General features: G+C 50.9%; 1 protein-coding gene across 1 annotated transcript in view; it reads right to left on the bottom strand.

Annotated features, from left to right (window-relative positions):
* Nucleotides 1-15257, bottom strand: part of FRMPD3 (FERM and PDZ domain containing 3) — a 95439-nt gene that overhangs the window by 20379 nt on the left and 59803 nt on the right. Inside the window, exons 3-11 of the mRNA XM_077309333.1 lie at nucleotides 12301-12455; nucleotides 11807-11909; nucleotides 10993-11038; nucleotides 6724-6828; nucleotides 4648-4755; nucleotides 3801-3932; nucleotides 2869-2988; nucleotides 1931-2067; nucleotides 918-1044 (exon numbers count right to left, since the gene is read on the bottom strand). Coding sequence (XP_077165448.1) covers nucleotides 918-1044; nucleotides 1931-2067; nucleotides 2869-2988; nucleotides 3801-3932; nucleotides 4648-4755; nucleotides 6724-6828; nucleotides 10993-11038; nucleotides 11807-11909; nucleotides 12301-12448 — 1026 coding nt within the window. The 5' untranslated portion in view covers nucleotides 12449-12455. The remainder of the gene's footprint in view (nucleotides 1-917; nucleotides 1045-1930; nucleotides 2068-2868; nucleotides 2989-3800; nucleotides 3933-4647; nucleotides 4756-6723; nucleotides 6829-10992; nucleotides 11039-11806; nucleotides 11910-12300; nucleotides 12456-15257) is intronic.

The following is a 15257-nucleotide window of genomic DNA, read 5'->3' as shown; positions in this document are numbered from 1 at the left end:
AGAGGTGCTATTTAGTCTCTACACCAATCTAGACAGACAAGCCTCCTGCACTAGTTCCAGCCAGGCTGGTTTTGCAGGCACATCTGAGAGATGCTTTCAAGCACTAGCAGACAGAGGGCCCTAAATACAGATTGCACAATTTCGGCCAAAATACAGTTTCCTATTAAGCAACATGCAAGAAAACCATCACATGGTGTTCTCTAAAAGTAGATTAAGACGGATGGTCTAACAGGGGTAGTCAACCTGCGGTCCTCCAGATGTTCATGGACTACAATTCCCATGAGCCCCTGCCAGCAAACTCTGGCAAGGGCTCATGGGAATTGTAGTCCATAGACATCTGGAGGACCGCAGGTTGATTATCCCTGGTCTTTGAAATCTTTCAGTGAAAAGAAAAGGTAGCTTCCAGTCTTTGATTTTGCAATGCTTATATGTGTCATGTTATTCTGGCTGCAGTAGTTCCAGAACTGTATGGAAACCTGGCGTGCAATGATATAATGCAAAGCACTCTTTTGTAGTTGCTGATTTATCCATTTAGAAGGTGGCACAGGGCAGCTGCCACAGAGTGGAATTGGGGGGGAACGGGACCCAGAGTGTGATTTTGGAAAATTTGCTCTGTGAAGGACCCCTCCTCCCTCCCTCAATAGATCAGTGGGGAAGAACAATTTCTGTGCAATTTGTCGGAGCTGGAACTGTATTTTGGCCAGATTTAGGGATGATTCCTTGTAACATGAGGTTATTCTTGGTCTGGCTGCAGCCCTGGAGCCATGAGTGACTGATTCATGTGTCCTTATAAGGTTTTTAAATAAGATGATGTCTAACTTTGTTACATATGCTCACTAAAGCCAAAGAAGCCAACAGGTCCTCAAAAGCTTAGCTGGCTCCTTGCCTCCAGAAAGTGCCCCTCCCAATCTCCTTGCCTTGGTGCCGCACGGCGGCTGGTTCTGGTGGGCTTTCAGCTGCTGAGAGAGAGCTTTCCGAAGGCTCTTGTCTTTGATGTCCTGCAGCAAGGAGGGGGGCAGAAATGGCTCCAGCCCCCATTCTTTCCTGAAAGTGGGTAAGAGGAAACCTTGAAATAAGGGGCAGGGACACAAATCCCGTCACGTTTCAGTCTGCATGTCTGTGTGAATCTGGGAGAGGGGAAAATTTTTGGCAAGCTGGGGAGAAAGTGGGTACAAGGGGGAAGCTGCTGCTGCTGCTGCTGAAATCTGGGAAGGGGGAAGGGGCAAGAAGAACGTGAAAGGGTCAGAATGGAGTGAGGGGCCGGAAGCAAGCAGCATAGAGCTCACAGAGGTCAGAGAGAATTCCCACTCTTCCATGCTGCAGGTTATATTCATTCATTCATTCATTCATTCATTCATTCATTCATTCATTCATTCATTCATTCATTCATTCATTCATTCATTCATTCATTCATTCATTGGCTTATATACCACTCCTCTTTGCTAGCAGGCTCAGGGTGATTTACAGTGATAGATTAAAACATTATAAAAACTAAAAAGCAACAAAACTATCCCTAACCCTAACCAGGGGTGGGCAAACTGTGGCCCTCCTGATGTCCATGGACTACAATTCCCATGAGACTACAATTCCCAGCATTCACTGGCAGGGGCTCATGGGAATTGTAGTCCATGGACATCAGGATGCCTAAGACGGCACTCCTTGAGAGGTTGGAAACTGCAGGTGGAGGAGGGGATCTGGCAGAGGGGATCTGGCAGAACGTCATCCCCAGCCTAGATTCTGGCCCAGTGCTCCATGCTTCCCCTCCCTCCCTGCTGTCCATTTATCAGTACAAGTGGCCTGCTAGGGGCCTGGCTGCCCTGAACCCCTGCACAGCAGCAAGGAAAATCTTCTAGAGCTGCAAGGGCCTCAAGAACTGCCCCCATGTGCAGACAGGTAGCACAGAGTGCACAGAGATAGCAGGAAAACTCACTCAACGTTTTTGAGGGACACCTTCTGGCTTGGCCGTGTAGCAGAAACCGTGATGTAAATGTGGAGAGCGGTCAGGCCCAGCAGCATCTCCGGCTTGGGCTCCATCCCGAAGCGTTCCCGAATCACATCATTGCGGCTCTGTGGGGAGGGGGAGGCAAGAGGAGGCAGTTCCCATCAGGATCTGTGGAGCCTTGCTGTGCTCAGGAATGCTTCAGCTGAGCAACGCCCCCCCCCCTACACCCCCCCCATTCCATGCTGCATTGCTCCGGAAGCCACATGCCCAGAGACCCACTGCAGGGAGGGCGACAGCTGACTGGCTGGCTGGCTGGCTGCTCCGTCTACCATCTGCTGCCGTGAAGCCCCAGCCAACCACGGCCCCATTTGACGTCTTCATCTCCAGCCTCCTCTCCTCAGCCATCCTCAGTTGAGCAGAGGGGGCTGCCATGCGATGCTTGTGCCAGCTGGGGCTGCTCGACTGCTGCACCAGGCAGGGAGGCCTTCTATGCTGCACCCGCTGCCTCCAGCGGAGGGAGAGGAGGAGGAGGAACATGGAACTGATCCAACTGAGGAAGCAGCCCAAGCAGGCGGGGGCTTCACACAGCACCCCCTTGGCACAAGAAGGCCCCCCGAGGAGCTTCCGGATTCACAACAATTAAAAAAACAGGGAAAACGTACAAAATACAAGCAGCATCCAAAAGTAAACCAGAAATACAACATGGCCAAAGAGCAATACGTGGAACTAGAAATCCCAAAACATAATGATATCAAAATACTGGGAAAAGCCGACATGAAAAGAATTTCATTCAGAGCCAGGAAAAACCCGGGAGAGCCAAAGACTCAGCAGGTGGGAGGGAGAGGATAATGTGGCATGTTTGCTGGCAGGTGAGAAGGCAAGGCCTCGGGTGGGCTCCTTCCGGCTGATTGTCTGTTCCCTCTTACCTGGATGTACAAGTACTCAAATGCTGCTGGATCTTGACGCAGCAGCTCCACCGGATCTTTGGGAAAGAAGCTCACACGGAACAGGCACCTCATCCCCTGATAGTGGGTCCTTTGCACCACCTGGATAGAAGCAGGAGCAGGTAAGGTGGGGCAGGGCGAGCCTGTGGTTCCTTCTCTGGCTTCACGCAGAGCCCAAGAACACACAGGTTCTATCACTGATCAGGACTGGCACCCCAAGATATGGGGAGATAAGGGGAGCCCGTCACTCACTGCTTCAGACCCTCCCCAATATTTTTTAAAAATGCAATCTTCATGCTGGCGATGCCACCTTTCCTCCATGAAGTTCAGGATAATGCCTCCCCTCTAAGTACCAGACTAAGGAGATAGCACCCATGAGCACACAGGCTGCAAATGTCGGTGCCAGCATTTATTCATGGGCCCTTCCCATCTGCTTTCATCTCCCCCTTCATCAAAGCACTGAAGGCAGGCTCAGCTCCTCCCGTCCCAGTGGTGCATTCAAACTCAAGAGGAACAAAGTCCGTCAGAAAGGATCTGGCGCATCAGAAAGGACTGGTGCAGCAGGCACAGGAGATTTTGCAGCTGTCCTGGTAAAACTCAGTGCATGTGCGTGGAGGGGGGAGGGGGGCTAGCAATTTACCCGAATCTGTCCTAGGATGTCTCTGACTGTCAGGCCACTTGGCCAGGATCCCCCTGCCCCCGCTCTTGGTCTATTCATGGTGCCCCTTGTCCCCACTCTTGCCCTGACGCCTCTAGTTTCATTAGCACCACCAGAGTTGCCTCATTAATTGCTGCTGTCCTTGCTGGATCATTTCATGGCAGAAGCTGTAACCAGGAAAGCATTCCAAACCAGTCTTCAGCAGGTCCCCAACGGCTAAGCCGGGGGCAGAAAACAGAAGGCCACCGCTGCTTACGTGGGCGAGGGGCTGCTTGTCCTGGAGGAGAAGGAACTTGTGGCTCTGCTCTGGGCTGGCATACTCCAGGACAAGGGCGAAATGCTCTATGTGCCTCAGGGACAGCCGGTCCTGCAGAGTCACCATCACATCCTGGCGGGAGAGAGCAGGCCGAGAAGGTTATCAGGAGGGAGCCGAGATGCTGGGGTCGGAGGCCGGAGTTTGCGACAGGACAGCACTTGGCGACTGTGGGCCTCCCCTCCCCTTCTTTATTCGGGAAGGCTGAGGACAGTCCGGCCTCCCAGAAACAGACTCAACTGGGATGCAGTGAGGCTTGGGAACATATTCTCCAAGAACTGCAACAGGGAGTCGCAGGCTCAAGAAATAGAACTCTCTGGGCTGGGGAAAATGCACCACAATGTTCTGGAGCTCTGCCCAAGCTAGTGGCCAGCAATCAATTCAGAAGGTTCAGTCTTGCTCCTGTTTAATTCAAAGGAAGCCGGCTGGCTAGGAAAGTGCAGCCAAATTTTTATATATTTATTTATTTTAAAATGTATCGACTGCCACTCCCGGATCGTGCCAGCTCGTGGTGGTTTACAGTAAAACTCCAGTAAAACAGATAAAATTACACAGTTCCCAAGCTGCATGATTCCATTTTACTTTCCCCCCCTCACCAGTTGAGCACCCCTGCACCCACCACCAGCTGGCCTCGGGGGGGGGGGGTAGGGAGGCGCTTCCTGCTTTCTGGGATACAGACACAGCATTTGTGGGACTACAAGGCCACACACTGCTGCAGGCAGAACTCCCACGGTTCTAAGAGGGATGGCAGGGCATCTGACTCCCCCCACTCCCCCAGCGTACCCCCTACCTTGACAGTGGTCCGGCCATCAAATGTGAAAGACTTGATTTGCCCATTCTCGAGGAAAACCTTCAGCACATTAGGAATAAGGAGAAGTGCTTCCTTCTTCAGCATCTCCTGGGAGATGAACGGGTACCACCCCCCGCCAGTCCAGGAGCAGCAGAAGCAGCAACAGGGCACGGTGTGGAGAAGAAAGGAGAGGAGGACAAGAAAAAAGAGAGAGTCTGTCAGTTGCTCTAACTGGTCCTGGCCTCTTCAGCTAAGGGTCCAGGAGCGGGTGATGTGAAAGGCCCTCTGCACTACTGGCCAGCCACAGCAGACAATGCTGACCTCAACAGTTGGGCAGTCTGAGTTGCTTGTGGCACACAGATCTGCTAGGTTGTGAAGAAGGGCCTCAAAGCTCATATCGTACCATGAAGCATATCACTCTAAGCTATATTGGCACAATTCGTTCCCAGCTTCCTTCTCCCCCAACTGCTGAGCCCTAGGCATAGGCTGGAGTTCAGACTATCCACAGCCTCCCGCCCAATCCTAACCTTCTGAGATTCTTGCTCTTCCCCTCCCATTAAGAGACAACCCCCCTTCCCCACCCACTTGCTGCTGGCCACCCAGGCCACCCATGCTCCAAAGCCCAGCCCCCAATAAGCAATACCTGGCAAAGAAAGCTTTTTCTTTAGCAAGTCATGTTTGAATCGGATAATCACTTTCACTGATTTGGTTTAAAAATAGAACTTGCCACACGTGCCTTTTAGTTCACTTTGGCTGCGCTGTTTAATAAAATCTTTGCGCAATTAAGAGATAATATTATTGGGATGGAATGGCGTTGTAGGATAACTGTCTCTGTTCACTGAGGGAGCCTGCAGTGGCACAGGCCAAGCCATGCACAGCTGCTGTAAGGAGGCTGCCTTCTATTCCAGCAGGAGCCTTTCTGGCTGCAAGCCGTGCATGGCACCTGGAGACTGGGGAGGCTCAGACAGAGCAGCAGCCCAAGGAAGGCACAGCTGGGGTGCTCTCTCCCCCCACACCTGCCCAACTGGAAGCTGTCAAAGAGAGAGTGGGAGAGCTCACAAGCTGTATGCCTTCTGACTGGGCACCTCGCTCCGTTTGCCAGGTGGGGGTCATAGCACACTGTCAAAATTGTGGTGACCTTGCAAGAAAATAGCAGAATAATAGAAATCACAGGGCTGGGAGCGACCTACAGGGTCATCTAGTCCAACCCCCTGCACAATGCAAGAACTCACAACTACCTGCCCACCCACGGTGACCCCAATTTCATGGCCATGTAAGCACTCCACCAAAAATCTCCAGAATCCAGCCCGGCCTGGAGGAAATTCACCTACCATCTCACAGTGGTGATCAGCCGTTCCCTGGGTCTGCAAGGAAGGGCCACAAGAGACAAACACTGGCACATCCCTTCCTACCCAGCCACTCACAATCTGCCTAAGCTCATAAAACCAGCATTTCTGTCAGATGACTAAAAACTTAAAAACTTCCAAAGAACTAGCCTGAACTTTCACAGGCGACCCAGCTGCAGCCTGCCCTTGTAGCCCTTCTCCCCCTTCCGCAGAAGCAAAGCTGGAAGAGGAATTGCTAGGCCTTGCAGAGCTCCCCATTCCCCCTGCCAGCAAACAGCCCTGTTTACCCTTTTCATCCTTGATTCCCCCCCCCCATGGACTTCTGCTCTCCCCAGAGAGCCTCCAACTGTGCAAGAACAAATGTGCAAAATCACAACTGCCTCTTATGGATCCACAGAGTGCTGAGGACCACAAATCTGAGGCTTCTTGGTGCAGAATGTACTTTTTGTTACAGCGCTTGAGCCAAACCTATTGAAACTGCTTTGGCTTTAATCTCCTGAGAAGTCAATATCTCTTTAGCAAACTGGCATATCTGAGGTGAAGCCCGACAGGGGGCTAGGTACAAAGGAATACCTTTCCCTGAACCCACCAGCCTCTCAGCCCTCGGTTCTGCAGCCCCCACACAGTAAGTGGGATCCTACTAAGAGATGGACAGTACAGCAGCACAGGTGTCTGGGTGGGAATGCTGTGGGTGCTGTGTCCACAAAGGTGCACAGGGAACAGAACTTACTGGATCAGTCTCACCAATGGTGACCTGCTCAGAAAAGCGGACCTTCACTGGATTGGACCTCAGCTTTGCCTTCTTGGCTGCACTGATGAATGCTGATTTTGGAGACTGGAAAGAGAAGATGGAATCGTGTTACCTCCCTGGCAGACAGCATCACCACTGCCGGGTCACAAGCCTCAAAGGACTCTTGGGTCAGCGAAGATGGAAAGGGGATGGTGAGGTGTTGAGTGGTAACCAACAGGGACATGCAGCTAGGGCCAAAGACAGGACAGGAAGACATCATGGGAATTTTAGAGTGTTTTGTTTTATGATTTCTTGTTTAGCAGTTTGAAACCTTGGTCTTAAAGGTTCTGTAAATAAAAGACATGCCTTTTGGGCTAGGGGAGGGTGTCTCTGAAGGTTAGTCTCGACTGGCTGTCATGTGAGAAGCAAGCCACAGAGTACATGCAGGCAGTTTGCAATGACCATCACACTTCCCAAGACCTCAGTATAACAATCTGAAGCAGTCCATCCTTTCCACACTGGCCCCTTGTCTGGATTTACCAGTCTGGCCCACACAAAACTTGCCAGAGGTTCCCTCTTCAGTGCCAGCTTCTTCTTTTCTTCATTCTGTTCTGAAATAGTCCTGCCCTTCTTGGCAAAACCTCCAGTGGCGGCAGAATAACAGAATGAGAAGCAGAAGACGCAGCTGAATGGTGGAGCATACGTCCTGCATGTGCAAGGCCCCCCAGAGCCGTCTAATCAATTCTGTTTTTTATATTCTACCCTCCCTCCCAGAGAACTCCAGGGCTGAGCTGGGAGTCTGGAGAACCTGGGATTTAATACACCTAAAGGCAATGCTCTAGGTCTACAGCACTGAGCTGTCTGGGGATCTTCAGCCAGGCAGGTTGACCTAGGAGAGGAGAGCCACGTAAGCTGCCTTTTGCTCCTTAGGGAATGATAAAAGCAAACAACAGCTAAAAAGGGGAATGCTGGAGACAGCTGTTAGGACCATTCATACAATGGACTGGGATTCCACCAGAATTAAGAAGAAGAGTTGGTTCTTATATGCCGCTTTTCTCTGCCTGAAGAAGTCTCAAAGCAGCTTACATTCTCCTTCCCTTTCCTCTCCCCACAGCAGACACCCTGTGAGGCTGAGAGCGCCCTGATATTACTGCTCGGTCAGAACAGCCTTATCAGTGCTATGATGAGCCCAAGGTCACCCAGCTGGTTGCATGTGGGGGAACATGGAATCAAACCTGGCTCACCAGATTAGAAGTCCGCATTCCTAACCACTACACCAAGCTTGCTCTCAGGAGCTTTTCCATTGAACGTTTTGGGTACCAAATGTGTCTCAGTGCAGAATGCAATTTAGAAAACCTTAAAGCAATAAGCAGACTTCCCTGCCATGATGCCTGTGCACCTGGGGGGATCTGCTATAGCTGGCAAAGCCTAGTCTTCTGTCCAGCTTGGGAGATCTCTCTATGGGGTTGGAGTCACCTTACCCCACCACCTGCCTGCTTCTGGGGACCACTCGCTGCTGGCTCCATCCCTGACGGAGCTAAATGCAGCTGCGACCCTTCCTTCCTTCTACGGAAGGAAGAAAGGCAGAGGGAGCCGAGGGGATTCTCACGCCGATCCCTTTCACCAAGATCAAAAGGTTCAGCAAAGCAGAAACGACAGCCTGCCTTCATTGCCGGTGGCGTGACAGTTCAATCTGTTCCACTGCCATGGGCTCTGAAGCACTGAGATTCCTTCCCTGCTCAAAGCCAGCATCTGCCATGGCCGGGCAACATCTCTGGCTGCTGGCCCTGAATGCAAATGCCCTGAGCAATGGCATGGCCGGCTTCTCCGCGAAGATGGTTTACTTGGGCACAATGTGCACAGCACTGCAGGAAGGGATGGTCGGTGTTTGGCAGCCTCTTTCCCCATCCCTCACTCTATTTATCCAGCCCACAGCAAGGTGGCCACACACAGATCTTGGCCAAAGGCTGAGGTTTTCTACCACGCACCAGACATTGGAATGCACTCCCTTCAGCTCCACTGTGAACCCAGCCAGGAGATCATGAGTCCCTGGTGCATCTTATTTCTTCTTGTAGGGAGCCAGGTGATGGGAAAGAGGTGGTGTGCTCCCTCTCTCCTCCCGACAGCAAGCTCCATCGATGCCCGTGCCATTGTAACAAACTCTACTAAGAATGCAATCCTACACTGAATTACGCCCTTCTAATCAGTCGCTCATAAATGATCTGGAATTGGGGGTGAGTTGCAAGGCAGTTAAGTATGCGGCTGGCACCAAATTATCCAGTAAAGTGAGAACCAAAGCATATTGTAAAGTGCTTCAAAGGGGCCTCTCAAAACCGGATGAGCAGGTAACAGCATGGCAAATTAGGGTCACTGTAGCGGTACAAAGATGCACTCTAGGGGAAAACACCCGATTGAAAAACCTGCTGATGGAGTCTGAACAGGCAACAATTCGCCAGGAAAGAGATCTTGGGGTCACGATGGATACTTCATTGCAAACAGCAAGTCAGCATGCAGCTGTACTTAAAAAGGTAAATTCTAGCCTAGGAATTTAAGGGAAGGGACTGAAAATGAAGTGTCTGGTAATGTAACGCCTTTGAATAGATCTATGATGCTGCTGCATTTGGAATATGGTGTACAAATCCAGATGCTACTTCTCTAGAAAGATATATAGCACTAGAAAAGTTGCAGAAAGGGCAAGTGAACTGAACAAAGGGTTGGGAAAACCTCCCAATGAGGGGAGGTTAAGGGTTTGTGGGATTTTTACTTTAGGCGAAAGACTACTGGGGAGGAGAGTGGAACATAATATACATTTATAGAAATTATGCATAACATGGATAAGGCAGAACTTGTTCTTCCTGTAATATTAGAACTTGGACAAATTCCTGGAGGAGACGCCTATCAGTGGCTATTTGCCACAGTAGCAAAATAGATTCTCCATGCTCAGAGGCAGAGACAACGTTAGAGTCTTTCCCATCTTGAGTGCACAATTAGTAGACTTTCCCAGGTCATCTCTTGGTCCCAAGCTTCAGGAACAGATAAACTACTAGTATGACCTAGCATGGGTCTCAGATTCTTTTACAAATCAAAGCTTCCCCTTTCTAATCTCCCTTGACTCTCATTCTTTGGTAGGGTAGGAAACAAATTACATCTCAGTCCTCTTGAACAGCAACTGGCCGTCATATGAGCCATAAGGGAGCAATGGCTCCCAACTCTCTCCTCTTTATTGGGTGGAACTTAATCTTGGGGCCAACCCAGGCAATCTTCTTCCTCAAGATAAATGAACAGTTCTAATTCAATTGTTACAAAGGATTCTTTTCCCCACCCCCTGGGAAACGTCTCTTCAATTGCAAGGGAGTTGCCTAGCGCTTTTGTTCTTGGGGAAACACAACCACTCTCCCTTTACAGATCAGCCAGAATGGCAACAGTGTGCAGAACTACTGCCGGCATCTACTGGACAGTATCTGTGTGTGACACCATTCGGGACAAGCAACTTCATCGCTTCCAACACCTGAGCCATTTTCTGCCTTGTTTTGAAACCCAAAGTAATTCATAGATTCATAGAGTTGGAAGGGGCCACACAGGCCATCTAGTCCAACCCCCTGCTCAACACAGGATCAGCCCAAAGCATCCTAAAGCATTCAAGAAAAGTGTGTATCCAACCTTTGCTTGAAGACTGCCAGTGAGGGGGAGCTCACCACCTCCTTAGGCAGCCATTCCACCACTGAACTAGTCTGACTGTGAAAAACATTTTCCTGATATCTAGCCTATATCGTTGTACTTGTAGTTTAAACAAATTACTGCGTGTCCTTTGCTCTGTAGCCAATGGGAACAGCATCCTGCCCTCCTCCAAATGACAACCTTTCAAATACTTAAAGAGGGCTATCATGTCCCCTCTCAACCTCCTTTTCTCCAGGCTGAACATTCCCAAGTCCCTCAACCTATCTTCATAGGGCTTGGTCCCTTGAAGAGCTAGGTTTGATTGCTTTAAAATGTTAAGGGCTAGGTTTAATTGCTTAAAAATGTTTTCCTTAATTTCTGTAGAATCTGTCAAAGAGAAAGGGAAAAGCTAGTCCTAGGCATGGGTGGCAGGGGGGGTGGCAGATGTCAGCAAAGAGGGCTGAACAGGAAATGATCCAGAATGGAGGGGACACACAGGCAAGAGGTAAGATAAGAGACACAACCAGGGCCCAGGAAATCCATGCAGAGTGTTAACAGTCATGGAGGCTCCTTTCTCCCTGCGCCCCTTGACTGCCAAATTATGGTTCTCACCTGATGGGTCTGTAGCACAGTGAGGAGAATAGACTCTTTAGCACCTCTGCAGGAAAGAGGGAGGCAGGGGGAACAGAACAATTTGTACATTTAGAAAATGCATATACTGCCTTTCCACCAAACAGCAGTGCTCAAGGAGGTTTACAAAAATTAAGACAAAGGATATCATCAAAACACAACGGTGTAAAATAGTTCGTTCAAAAGAGTGCACAAACAAATCTAATGAAGAACTCATCCCCCTTTAGAAACAGAAACATGAATCAGGCATCTGTAGGAGAGGATTGAAGGGATCCAGTGGAAGCCCTGGGGCAGTGAATTCCACAGCCTGGGTGCAATTACTGAGAAGGCCCTGTGCAGCATGCCTGCTTTCCTTGCCTCCCATCCCCATGAGGCCATGGTGCAAAAGCGTGAAGTTTATGAGCAGGCACGCAGGGGTGGAAGCAGTCAAAATGACACTGCTCTGTGTGCCTTGTAGGACATGAGGCGGGCTCAGCTCTCCTGCTGTATTAACCAGGGAGGCACAGCAAAAACTATCTCAGCCAACTGAAGATTCATGCCCTGCACACTGTCTGCTGCTGAAGACCCACAGGCTGTCTCCCGTATGGGAATCCTCTTCTAGCTACTTGCTGGCAAAGAAAGTGGAGGACCCCACTGGATTCTTGCCAAGTGGATGAGGGGATCATCTGCAGTTTTGCGTAACTGGAAAGGATCTGGTGACAACAAAACACCTGGAGCCAGGTCTGCTCACAGTCCTGGGGAGGGAATATTCTCCTCTTTCTCTCTCTCTCTCTCTCTTCTTGGTCCCCTCCCTTACCTCACAAGCTCTATGAATCTCTCTCTTGGGGCTTCACTCACATCTTCATCATTTATGGCCAAAATCTGGTCACCTGCCAAGAGTTTATCATCAGAGGGTCCGCCTGTCAAAGAGAGGGGGGGTCAACGGTAAGTCGCTGCCCGAGAGATCCTACTGCCCTGTTAGGGGACTCTGACCTCCCTCCCCTATGGGTTGGCCTTTGCATGGCCAGAGGCGTACCCATCCCGTCAGATCTGCATGTCCCATCTGACCACCTCTTGAGCAAGGAAGAACCTGCACTGCCTGCCTCGAGGTACCCTCCCCCCTTTTGCTCCTGCTCTTCCTGGCTTCTGCATGGGGGGTCCCCATCCTGGTTCCCGCAGTGCCCTGGAGTTAGGGCTGGACGAGTGGGGAGGATCACAGTGCAATTCCCACAGAAACTGCCCTCCCTTTCCCACCGCCGATTCCGTCACTCCCTACACCTGCCCAGGTCCTCAGAGCCCGCTCAGACCTACCTGGGGTCACAGAGCGAACCACCACAGGCCTCTCACTGCCGGCCACAAAGCCAAAGCCGTAGAGGGGGTCACGCTGGATCTTCACCTGTCGGAGGGCATCTGAAGGCAACTGGCCACATTCCATATCATCCCAGCGCTCCTCCTGCATCACATGTCTGGACGAGCGAATGAGGACACAAAACAGAAGGAAACAAGCAGGCTCACATCTGGAGCAAAGCACTTGTTCTTGTGGTGCTGATCTCCTGGGACCTAATTCATTTCCTCCTTGCACCTGGGAAGCAGAGGCGCCGCTGCTCTTCCTTGAATGGAGCTTCATGGCATCCTGTTTCCTTTCCCCTTTTTGCCCAAACACAGCAGCCCAGCGAGGTTCAGGCCACACGTCCACCTCTGGCACTGACAGGCCCTGGACACCTCCTACTCTCCACGGGCTGTCCTTGTGCCCCTACACAAGATCTTGCTGCCGTTGACCCAAGTTTTCATCCAATCCTTCCTCTCTCTAGTTCCCCACTGACATTTTGGCCTTTGACTTAAACAGCACTGTCTGCGTTGGGTAACTTGCCCCTGCAATTCGGCTCTCCCGGCCCTGGTGCTGCGGAGAAGTAGTCACGGGAACAGGGAGGACGTGGTCTTGTTTGTGTCCCCTCGCTTACAAGGAAAGCCCTGCTCAAAGCCATTGCAGAAGCAAGGATGTGGAGGGGCCTCTCCGTTTCCAATCGTAGCTGCTGATCTGGGACTCGATTGCCCGAGCAATGGCAGCTGCAGATTCCAACAAGTGCAAGCAGGAAATTGGAGCCTGGGAGTGAACAACTGAAATCACAAAAGGAGCAGCCTGGGTTAGTCTTGCTCTCCTCTAAGACACCACGGGCTAATATGTAAAGACTCATAATGTTTCCAGTCCACTTCATGCAGCCGTGGAACAAATAACTTCATTCCCATAGAAATCCCACTCGCCTGTGCAACTCTCTCCGATCTCGACAGAACCTCCTCCACGGAAGTCCCACTGAATTCAGTGTGGCTTACTTTTGAGTAAACTGAAAGCAGAACCAGGCTGCCTGTCAGGAAGGCCCTCCAAGGCCTTTTGCCTTTCAGTCATGGGAAAGTGTCCCGATGGGGATCTTAAAGCTCCTTCTTGCTCCACACCAGCTTGCACAGCTTCCAAGCTGCAAGGGAGCTGATGTATTTTTAGGCTTCACGTCGCAAGTGCTGCACACCCCAGCTGTACTCCAACGGCCTCGTGCATCACCAGCACGGATTAATATTCTGCCGCTTGAGCTTAGCTGACAAGTTTGCCAAGGCTACTCTGCAGCACCCCACTCCCCCTTCCTGCTGCAGGCTGCCCAAGTGAACTGGGTGGCTGCAAAGCTGGGGGGAGAGCAATGGCCATGATCCAGAGTGTACCCTCCCTTTGACAACAGCTCCTTACACTAGGAGGGCACAAGCTCCCCATGAGCCTGTGATGCTGCTGCAGTGACTGACTTGTTCAAATAAGGACACGTTTATCAACAGGCTTTTGCTATTCATTGATTCCCTCCCTCCCTTTGCTGAATAAAAACTGCATCCATTCCCTAGAGAGGCTTCCTGTGCAAACTAGGCTTTTCAACTTGTACAATGCTAATGCACTTTTAATAACAGAGTGAAAAGTTTCCCCGTGGGATCAGACACAAGGCCCCCCCCCAAGCCTCTTTTTCCTAGGGGCAATATTTTGGGAAGCTCAAAATCCAACACAGCGCACGCGGTACCCCAGCACCACATAACAGAGGGATTATCTTTGCCATGGGGACCAGACTGATTGTAGCAAGCTTGCTCCAAACACTTGCCCCTTTTGTATCCTGGCAGATGTGCACTCTAGCACAGCTTCCTTGGCGTAAGAAGAATTAAAAAGCAGCCAGCCAAAGCAGAGGCACATGGAACCCAGAGGGGGGGGGGGGAAGGCTTCGCTCCCACTGTATTTAAATAAGGCTGGAAGACATCTGCTCCAGCAATGGTCTACTTGCCTGGCCATCATTACTAGCACAATGCTTTCATTGCTTACTCCTAATGATATCATAGAGTAACAACAAGCCCAGAATTGACATGTTCTACGTGTCGGCCACTCTATCAAGTGGGGTGAGCAAAGAGTATTGCATTTTCTGAGCCCATCTCTTCAAGCCTACCATAGCATCTCACCAGCGGAAGCCTGCGGAAGCCCCTATGCCTTCAGGGATGGCAGGCCGTGTGGAGCAAGATGGACTGATGTGGCAGCTGGGCAGCTCCTTCCGTTTAGGTGTTGTGCCAAACCAGGTTCTGAGACCCAGCTTGATGGAATGGTCAGGAGCCCGGACTTCTAATCTGGCGAGCCAGGTCTGATTCCCTGCTCCTCCCCCACATGCAGCCAGCTGGATGATCTTGGGCTCACCACAGCACTGATAAAGCTGTTCTGATTGAGCAGAAATTCCAGGGCTCTCTCAGCCTCACCCACCCCACAGGGTGTCTGTTGTGAGGAGAAGAAAGGGAAGGTGATTGGAAGCTGCTTTGGCACTCCTGCTGGTAGACAAAACCAGCATATAAGAACCAACTCCTCTTCTTCTTCTACAAGGACCTGTGGCATGTGGTGACAAGGGGTTATTTCTCTGGCAGGGCTCATTTCCTTTCTAATCCTCCTATAATTCCCCAAAGTCTATTTACTTTACCCATTTATCTGTCGCACGTATTGGGTGGGGGAAGGGGAAGATTAACGTGCTGTGGATTTGACACATGTTTCCCTGGCAGGAGATGCATCCCTGGTGAGAACAGCCAAGCACTTGGCCTCGCTGCCTTTTAGCACATGGCTTTGTGGCGGAGCCTTGGGCTGGGCAGCCCTTCCCCTCCTGCAAAGGCACATGGTCAGATATGACCTTCGCTACACGGGATGAAATGCCAGACATAAGCTATGCAAATGACACAGGTTAATTTATTGTGCCTGGCTCACATAATTAGTG

Source organism: Paroedura picta, chromosome 13 (assembly GCF_049243985.1).
Source record: "Paroedura picta isolate Pp20150507F chromosome 13, Ppicta_v3.0, whole genome shotgun sequence".
Classification (NCBI taxonomy): Eukaryota; Metazoa; Chordata; class Lepidosauria; order Squamata; family Gekkonidae; genus Paroedura; species Paroedura picta.
This window is presented reverse-complemented; position numbering and strand designations above follow the sequence as displayed.